At 38.8% G+C, this 10,422-nt stretch overlaps 1 protein-coding gene across 2 annotated transcripts in view; it reads right to left on the reverse strand.

The window, feature by feature from the left end:
- Positions 1-5,683, reverse strand: part of IFT88 (intraflagellar transport 88) — a 64,660-nt gene extending 58,977 nt beyond the window's left edge. For both annotated transcript variants that reach the window (XM_024752894.1, XM_024752830.1), the window contains exons 1-2: positions 5,592-5,683; positions 2,114-2,176 (exon numbers count right to left, since the gene is read on the reverse strand). In XM_024752894.1, the coding sequence (XP_024608662.1) occupies positions 2,114-2,176; positions 5,592-5,681 (153 nt within the window). In that variant the 5' untranslated portion in view covers positions 5,682-5,683. The remainder of the gene's footprint in view (positions 1-2,113; positions 2,177-5,591) is intronic.
- Positions 5,684-10,422: the final 4,739 nt, after the last annotated feature.

Here is a 10,422-nt window from a genome sequence, read left to right on the forward strand (position 1 = left end):
ACAATATGACGGTCTGCCTCCTCAGAAAGCTTATGGCCTTGTCATTAGCCAAGTGCAAGAACTTAGCCTACAATTTTCTTTCCATAATGAAGGTAAACTTAAAATTAAAATATAGCTTGTGGAATGTGTAGTCAAGAATTGACTTCACCCAAAGAGAGGTCTGGCTTTGCCCTTTGCTACTGGGAGGAGATCTGCAGGCCCCTGGAATGTCCTGTATGACACACCCCTGTTTGCCTGGGGGCTTTGGCCACCAGACAGTCTAAACTTCAGACTTATGAGCCTGAACCTCCAGGAGGGGCTGGAGACTAACAGGCAGCCATAAGGACAGTATGTGATGGAGCTCCATGAAAACTCTGGACACCAGAGTGGTGGGAGGGCTTCCTTGCTGGCAATCCTCCCAAGCACCGTCACCACTCAGAGCGGCTGGGAGGTTAATGCTACCCAGGGCTCCACAGGGAAAGGATGACCAGAAGCCCCATGTTTGGACCCTCCCAGACTGTGCCCTGTGTCTCTCTTCTCTGGGCAGATTTAACCTGTATCCTTCCCCTGTAATAAACCGTAAGCATACCAGCTTTCAGCGAGTTCTGCGAGTCCTTTCAGAAAACGACCGACGCTGAAGGTGGTTTTGCAACTGGTGTCAGAAGTGAGGACAGGGGCTTCCCCGGTGGCACAGTGGTTAAGAATCTGTCTGCCAACGCAGGGGACAATCCCGCTCGCCGCAACTAGAGAAAGCCCGTGTGCGGCAACAAAGACCCAACACAGCCAAATAAATAAATAAATAAAAATAAAATAAAATAATTTTTTAAATAAATTAATTAATTTTAAAAAATTGGTCAAATGATCTTAAACAAGGGTGCCAAGACCATACAATGTGGAAAGGTCAGTCTCTCCCAAATGGTGCTGGGAAAACTGGATATCCACACAAAAGAATGAAATCAGACCCTTAAACTTGTATCACATACAAAAATGAACTTAAAATGGATTAAAGGCCCAAACGTAAAAAGACCTAAAACTATAAAACTCCTAGAAAAAAAACATAGGGGAAAATTTCATGGCATTGGACTTAGTAATGATTTCTCAGCTATGACACCAAAAAGCACAGGCAACAAAAGCAAAAACAGACCAATGGGACTACATCAAATATAAAAACTTCTGTGCATCAAAGAACCCGATCAACAGAATTTTTAAAAAGCAACCTATGGAACGGGAGAAAATATCTGCAAAGCATATACCCAATAAAGAATTCCTACAACTCAACAACAAAAAAAATCAAATAACCCAGTTAAAAAATTGGCAAAATACTTGAACAGACATTTCTTCAAAGATGATATACAAATGGCCAAAGAGCATAAGAAAAGACAGTCAACATCACTAATGAGCAGAGAAATGCAAATCAAAACCACAATGAGAATCACCTCTTACCCATTAAAATTGCTACTATCAAAAGAATAGAAAATAACAAGTGTTAGTGAAGCTGTAGAGAAACTGGAACCCTTGTGCACTGTTGGTGGGATTGTAAAATGGTGTAACCACTATGGAAAACAGTATGGAGGTTCCCCCAACAATTAAACACAGAACTACCATATGATCCAGCAATCCCACTTCTGGGTACATATCCAAAGAATTGAAAACAGGGTCTCAAGATATTTGCACACTCATGTTCGTAGCAGCACTATTCACAACAGCCAAGAGGTGGAAGCAACCCAAGTGTCCATGGAACAAAATGTGGTCCATCCATACAATGGAATGTTATTCAGCCTTAAAAAGGGAGGAGATCCTGACACAGGCTATACCGTGGATGAACCTTGAGGACATTATGCTACATGAAATAAGCCAGTCACAAAAGGACAAAAACCGTCTGATTCCACTTATATGTGGTACCCAGGAACAGTCAAATTCATAAAGACAGTAGAAGGGTGGCGGTCAGGGGCTGGCGGAGGGAGATGGGGGTTGTTGTTTAATGGGGACAGAGTTTCAGTTTGGGAAGACAGAGAGTTCCAGGGATCTGTTTCACAACAATGGGAATTAATTTAACACTACCAACGTGTACATTTAAGAAGAGTTAAGATGGTAAAGTACGTGTTTTTTACCACAATAAAAAAAATTCACTTACTGGAGGTCTTCTGCCGTGACTAGTTTTCACAGCTTGCTGAAAAGCTGTGTCATTCTCCAATTCCTAAAACAAAAAGGCAGATTTCACATCCAACATGAAGTGACAATTTTTTAAATGTTTAACCTCGACTGCTTGGTGTTCATGATCCTCTATAATCCATCGTCCTCCATCTGTTGACATCCAGGTAGGGCTCAAGGACTCCCGTCCTCAAATCCCCCTCACACTGTACAAAATGCCAAAGCCCCTTCCCCCCTCAGGGAGAGGAGTAATGACAATGTCAGTCAAGTTTAAGGCCATTTCACTGGCTACTGTTCAAATGGCTGCTATCAACACATGTGGTTAAAAGATCAAGTCTGCAAGGATATGGCCTTTCTACTGTCTCTCTTTTCCAAGCAGTTGGAGCAGTAGGAACAGAGAATCACCCCCATCCTTTTTCCCTCTCTCCCTCCCCTCTCTTCTTTCATATTCTGGACCATGGCCTTACCTGAGAAAACCTTAGGACAGAAAAGGCTGTATCCTCTCCCAGAAATGGGGCAAACACTTGCTCTGGTTTCATCTCTGCTTGCCCAAGTGAAAATGGCTTTTCATCTCACGGGAGAGGTGAAGTCTGAAATTCAGACTAGAGCCAGCCTAGGCTCCAGCGGGTCCAACCTGTGATGCCACTTGGAACCAAAGCCTCCGTTGAAATAAAACGTTACTATGCTTTGCTGATTCCTGACCTATGCTCACATTCTCTCTGAGGAATCTGAGGAAAGTAACATTAGTCAAATGCAAGATACCAGTGTTTCCGAGTTTCCTGGACAAAATGCCATTGTAGCCTCTCTCAAAAGCACCAAGCCTCTCCAACTGCCAGTCTAAGCAGCCTTTGTCCCCTGTCTCTTCAGCAGCACAGGTTTGGCTCTAGCCCTCCATACATCTGTGCTCAGTTCTCACACTCACCTCTGATTTACTGCAATCTACTTCCCACAGAAACATACTTGCTGATTATTAAAAAACAAACACAAGCAATACACAAAAAATGGAGTCGATATCAATTAGCTTTTAAAACCTTGGAGACAATTAAAGTAAAACGTTTGTATAACCAAAATGCTAATACAATGTACTTTAAATGTGATTATGTACAAGGATTCTTCTTTAATTTTACTTCAAATAATCTTCATAATCTTCCATATCAACTACATAAAATGAAGTAAGTACACAAGTCTCGGCCATAGAAACCAGGCAAGTTTCACACGAAGTACAAAGCCACGGGCTGCCTTTGAAATAATTATACTACCTTGGCACATCTTTTAGGAAAAGCCTTCCAATATTCCTAAATTATTAGTAAAATTTGATTAATCAGCTCAGTGAAGTCTCAATGACAAACTAAAAACTGTCAACAAATTCTCCAGTTACAAATACCAAATCAACACAATTTTTGTCATTTTTTTCTTTGTTCATGATTTGATTAACAATTTGCATAATCTATGAACACCTTAGCAACTATTTCAAGTAATTCAGTTATATATTAATTTATACCAATTAATTAAAATAAAAGAAAACCATGGGTAAACCAAACTTTTTCTTTTACTGTGTGATTTATTTCTGTGTATGATGTTCTGAAGATTTGCTTCAAGTTAAATAATGCAGCCACACCGTGATGACCTGAAGAGTCAGGAAGTTTCTCTGATGTTTTTAAGAATGATCATGACGATACATTAATTCCACTTGTGGGACTCTACCCACGGAAATGGTTGATCACAATACAGAAAACTATTTATGCATAAAATTGCTCATTGTGCTATTGTTATTAATAGGGGCAGAAAACTATAAATAATTATCCTATAGTCAGAAAATAATCAACTGTAAATAGTCGGTATTAAGCAGCCATTAAAATTATATTTAAATTTTTAGTACCATGAAACTTTGTTTATGATGTAGCCAAATGTAAATAAGCAGACAGAAAAGTAAACATTAGTTGAATTCCAAACATGCTGACAGAAAACTGTATGTGTACACATGAACGAAAGACAAAGCAACAGAATATTAACCGTACTCATTCCTGACTGCTGGGTAAATTATGGGTAATTTTGTTTTTCAACAATGAGCACATTTTTTTTTTTATACATATAACTTTTACGACTGGGAGAAAGGGAGAGAGTCAATGGTTTTCATAATTTATACTAGCTTAGGAAAATGCCCATGCTTTAATACAAATTTTTAAAAACTAGTCTATGTAATCATGTCCGTATATGTATAAGTGTTTGTACACAGGGACGGAAGAACCTGAATATATTAAAAGACAAGGGAATACAGCAAAACATCGGGTGATATATCTAATACAGGTGATCTTCAGGTAATAGTATTCATGTCATTTTATTTTTTTCTCCAATCTTATGTATTTTTCAAATTTTCTATGATGAACAGTATCTCCTAGATTTTTTTTTTCTCCTAGATTTTTATTTCATATAGAGTAAGTGAATGATTTCTATTTTCTTTTCTTGCTTTCTCTCTAGGTCTCAAATTCACAGGCATTTTTCTCCAGAGGAAAAAACAATTCAAAAATGACTGAAAGCCATATGAAAAACTCTAGAATGAGATTTCCTAAATTAGTTTAAAGTCCTCTAAATGCTAATATTTGATTCTTAAATATTAGCAAGTAAATTAACGCCCACATCCTTCATCCTTACTTTTTTTCACACGCTAATTAAAGATAACTTTATAAAGAGTTTTCTTTGGTTTTTGTCTTTTACAATTTGGAAACTATAACTCTCACAATAATGTAAACAGATTTAAAATATTCAAGTATTTGTCTTAGTAACAACTTCATCCTGTAATTACTATACTACTAAATATTAAGCAGATATAGGTTTGTTGACATAAGTGAATACTCATAAAAGGGAAAAAGCAGGTTACGAAACAGTACACACAGTATGATACCATTTTATCCAAAAACATACAGAGATACAGTATACATATACACATACATACGTGCATAGGGAAATATTTAGCGTTAAGCACCGTAAGTTAATGTCTATCTCTTCTGGGTGGTTTCATAGACAGTTTCTATGATTTTAATTTTTCTTTATATTTATTTCTATTCTCTAATTTTTCTATAAAATACTTGTATAATTTAATTCAAAGAAGAAAAATAACTACATGACATTTCAAATTTAGAGCATTAAAAAAAACTGACTTTAGGTATTTCAAGTGATCTAAGTCTTGTAACTTACATATTCAGATAATTAGTACAGAAGAATACAAGTATATAATTGATCCTAATTCTTTCCCATAGACTTTTTCACATCTTTATGCTGCAATTATTACTATTGGTAGAAAGTACCGTCTTCAGTAATAGCACTTTTCTAGGCTTTTAATCAACTTACTTAATCTAAAGCATGATAAAGCAGAACCCTCAAATCCAAAATTTTCATGAACCAGCTGGTTAGCAAAGACCAATGTAAAAAAAAAAAAAAAAAAACAAATTTTTTTTTTTTACCTCGGTATCATAGGTTGGATTGTAGTCATTATAACCAGAATAAAGATCATCTTCATCTGTCTCTGGGGCCAGGTGTACATTTTCCATCATTTGTACCTATGAAAAATCACTGCTGTAAATATATTCTTCAAATAAGAAATAATTGTTAATTGAAATAAAGTATACCTATTTAACAACCTTTCTGGTCAAATTTATCTCTACATGTGTTTATGACTTAAACTTTTTTTCATTTCAAATTCTTAAAACTAGGTATCAAAACAGACACAAAGGTCAATGGAACAGAACAGAGAGACCCTAAAAAACCCATACATATATGGTCAACTGATTTATGACAAAGGAGCCAAGAATATACAGTGAGGAACGGACAGTCAGTCTCTTCAATAAATGGTGCTGGGAAAACTGGACGGCCACATGCAAAAAACAAATCTGGGCCCCTACCTTACACCATAAACAAAAATCAACTCAAAATGGATTAAGGACCTGAAACCATAAAACTCCTAGAAGTAAACATAGACAGTAAGTGCCTTGACATCAGTTTTGGTGATATCTTTTTTGGATCTAACACCAAAAGCAATGGCAACAAAACTAAAAATAGATAAGTGGGACTATATCAAACTTAAAAGTTTCTGCACAGCGAATGAAACCATCAACAAAATGAAAAGGCAACCTACTGAATATGTGCAAATCATATATCTGATGAGGGGTTAATATCCAAAATATATAAAGAACTAATGCAACTCAACAACAACAATAAAAACTCAATTAAAAAATGGACAGAGGGGACCTCCCTGGTGGCGCAGTGGTTAAGAATCCACCTGCCAATGCAGGGGACACGGGTTCGATCCCTGGTCCAGGAAGATTCCACATGCCTCAGAGCAACTAAGCTCATGTGCCACAATTACTGAGCCTGCTCTCTAGAGGCCACGAGCCACAACTACTGAGCCCGCGTGCCACAACTACTGAAGCCCGCACGCCTAGAGCCCGTGCTCTGCAACAAGAGAAGTCACCGCAATGAGAAGCCCACTCACCACGATGAAGAGTAGCCCCCACTCACTGCAACTAGAGAAAGCCTGTGCGCAGCAATGAAGACCCAACACAGCCAAAAATAAATAAATTTTTTTTTAAATGGTCAAAAAAAGTTACTTAAAAAAAAAAAGGGCAGAGGACCTAAGTAGACATTTTTCCAAATAAGACATACAGATGGCCAATATGTACATGAAAAGATTCTCAACATCACCTATCATCAGGGAAATGAAATCAAAAGAGATTTCAGCTCACACGAGTTAGAATGGTTATTATAAAAAAGACTGGGACTTCCCTGGTGGTGCAGTGGTTAAGAATCCGCCTGCCAATGCAAGGGACACGGGTTCAATCCCTAGTCCAGGAAGATCCCACGTGCCCCAGAGCAACTAAGCCCGTGCGCCACAGCTACTGAGCCTGCGCTCTAGAGCCCACGAGCCACAACTACTGAAGCCCGTGTGCCTATAGCCCGTGCACTGCAATCAAGAGTAGCCGCTGCTCTCCGCAACTAGAGAAAGCCCAGGTGTGGCAACGAAGACCCAACACAGCCAAAAATAAAAAATAAATTTTAAAAAGAAAAAAAAAAAAAAAGACCCAACACAGCCTAAATAAATAAATAAGACTAGAGATGGTCATTCCTTGGCAGTCCAGTGGTTAGGACTCCATGCTCTCACTGCAGAGGGCCCAGGTTTGATTCCCTGGTCAGGGAATTAAGATGACATGAGCCGTGTGTTGCAGCCAGAAAAATAAAGACTAGAGATAAGCACTGGTGAGGATGTTGAGAAAACGGAACCCTCATGTACTGTTGGTGGGAATGTAAGCTGGTGTAGCCACTGTGGAAAACAGTATGCAGGTTCCTAAAAAATTAAAAATAAAGTTACTGTATGATCCAGCAATTCCACTTCTGGGTATTTATCTGAATAAAATGAAAACACTAACTCAAAAAGGTATTTGCACCACTACGTTCATTGCATCATTACTGACAATAGGCGAGATATAGAAACAGGGCTTCCCTGGTAGCACAGTGGTTAAGGATCCGCCTGCCAATGCAGGGGACCCGGGTTCGATCCCTGGTCCGGGAAGATCCCACATGCCTCAGAGCAACTAAGCTCGTGCGCCACAACTACTGAGCCTGTGCTCTAGAGCCCACGAGCCACAACTACTGAGCCCACGAGCCACAACTACTGAAGCCCACGCACCTAGAGCCTGTGCTCCGCAACAAGAGAAGCCACCGCAATGAGAAGCCCGCACACCGCAAGGAAGAGTAGCCCCCGCTCGCTGCAACTAGAGAAACCCCGCGTGCAGCAAGGAAGACCCAATGCAGCCAAAAATAAATTAATTTAGAAAAAAGAAGAAAAAAAAAAACTAGGTGTCAAAACATTCATTCATTGCACTTGTTTCACATTTATTCCACACCCACTACATTAAAAGGACAGTGATAGACACAGCTGATTGTACTGATTTTCATGGAGCTTAGTATCAAGTGAAGAAAGGTATGTAACAGTCAATTATAATGCAAGGCAGAAATCACTGAACACCTACCACAGGGCTAAATTAAAGAGACCAACAACACAAAATGTCAGCAAGCATATGGAGCAATCGGAATACTCATACGTTGTATAGTGGTAGTGTAAAATGGTACAATTTTAGGAAAAAATCCGGCAGTCTCATAAAATTAACATGTATCTCTTATGACCCAGCAATTCCACTCCAAAGTATTTATCCAAGAGAAATGAAAATATATGTCTATAAAAAGATTTGTTTAAGTGTATTTACAGGAGCTTTATTCACAATATCCAAAAACTGGCAACAGACCACACCCATCAATAGAATGGATAAGCGAAAGGTGGCATATTTAATGCAATGAAGTACTTCCTCAGCAATAGAAACCAGTGCACTGATGACATTTATAACAATACATAAAAATCTCAGTCATGCTGAGTAAAAGAAGCCTCACACATAACAGCACCTAATGTATGTTTCAAGTCCTAGAACAGGCAAAACTATGGCAGAAAACAATCAGAACACTAGTTGCTTCTTAGAGGTGTGGAGTAGGGACTGAATGGAAAAGGGCATGACAGAATTTTCTGAAGTGATAAATGTTCTATATCTTGACAGGTGATTTGATTACACAGACGTATGCATTTGCGAAAACTCAGTAAATGCATACTTGAGATTTCTGTTTTTTACTGTTTATAAATTTTTTCTTGAAAGAAAAGACTATAAACAAATATTGAACTATAATTAATATACACACTCAACTATTTAAGGGCAAACAGTATCTGTAATTTAGTTTGAAATGTGTAAAAATAAGATGGATAAAAGGATCGATGTGATAAAGCAAGTACAGAAAAATGTTAATGGTAGAATCTATGTAGCAGGTATGATGTTCACTGAAAAATTCTTTAAAATTTGCTGTAGATTTGCAGAGTAAATTTTCATAATAAAATGTGAAAAAAGTACAAAACAAGATGAAACAGATGTCAAAGCAAAGTAAAACAGAAGCATGGGAGAGACGTAATTATTGTGCCTGTCTACTGTAAATGTGGTAATTATCAGACAACTGGGGACGAATTCCCAGAAGACCACTCATTCGTCTACTGTAAATGTGGTAATTATCAGAGAACTGGGGACGAATTCCCAGAAGGCCACTCATTCAAACTGAGTCAATATTTTTGGCAATTTGGGAAGGGGGCTGTCCAGTTACCCAAGAAATGTAGTACTGAATTACTTTGTGTATCTCAAAATACATATTATCTTTAAAGCCTGTACAATATTAAGTACGTCAGTAAATTCCTACAAAAATTTCAGCTTAATCTTATTGCTCAGTAAAATGCCAGATATATGCGGCCACTCATAAAATTTTAACATTACTTTAATAATAAAATTAATCTTTTGATATAATTCACATACCATAGAATTTACCCTTTAAGTACCATTCAGTGATTTTTAGTATATCCACAAGGTTGTGTGGCCATCACCACTATCCAATTCCAGAACATTTCATCGCCCCATGAAGAACCCTGGGGCCCTTTAGCAGTCACTCTCCATTTCTCCCTCCTCCTGTCTCAGAGGATTTGCCGATTCTGGACATTCCATAAAAAAGGAATCATCCAATATGTGGCATTTTGTGTCTGGTTTCTTTCACTTAGCATTTTTTCAAGGGTCATCGACGGTATAGCATGTATCAGTACTTTATTCCTTTTTATGGCTGAATAATATTCCATCATAAGGATATACAACATTTTGTCTGATAATGGACATTTGGATTGTTTCCACTTTTGACCATTATGAATAGCTACTGCAGGACTTCCCGGGTGGTCCAGTGGTTAAGAATCCACCTCCCAATGCAGGGGACCTGGGTTCAATCCCTGGTGAGGGAACTAATATCCCTTTTGCCGCAGGGCAACTAAGCCTGTGTGCTGCAACTACGAAGCACGCAAGCCACAACTAGAGATCCCACGCACCACAACGAAGATCCTGCATGCCGCAACTAAAGATGCTGCATGCCACAACTAAGACCCGATGCAGCCAAAAAATAAAAGTAAATAATATTTTTTTAAAAAACTACTGCACTGGAGCTTCCCTGGTGGCGCAGTGGTTGAGGGTCCGCCTGCCGATGCGGGGGACACGGGTTCGTGCCCCGGTCCGGGAGGATCCCACATGCCGCAGAGCGGCTGGGCCCGTGAGCCATGGCCGCTGGGCCTGTGCGTCCGGAGCCTGTGCTCCGCAGCGGGAGAGGCCACAACAGTGAGAGGCCCGTGTAACGCAAAAAAACAAACAAACAAAAACAAACAAAAAAAAAACTACT

Source organism: Neophocaena asiaeorientalis, unplaced genomic scaffold, assembly GCF_003031525.2.
Source record: "Neophocaena asiaeorientalis asiaeorientalis breed wild unplaced genomic scaffold, Neophocaena_asiaeorientalis_V1.1 scaffold443, whole genome shotgun sequence".
NCBI lineage: Eukaryota > Metazoa > Chordata > Mammalia > Artiodactyla > Phocoenidae > Neophocaena > Neophocaena asiaeorientalis.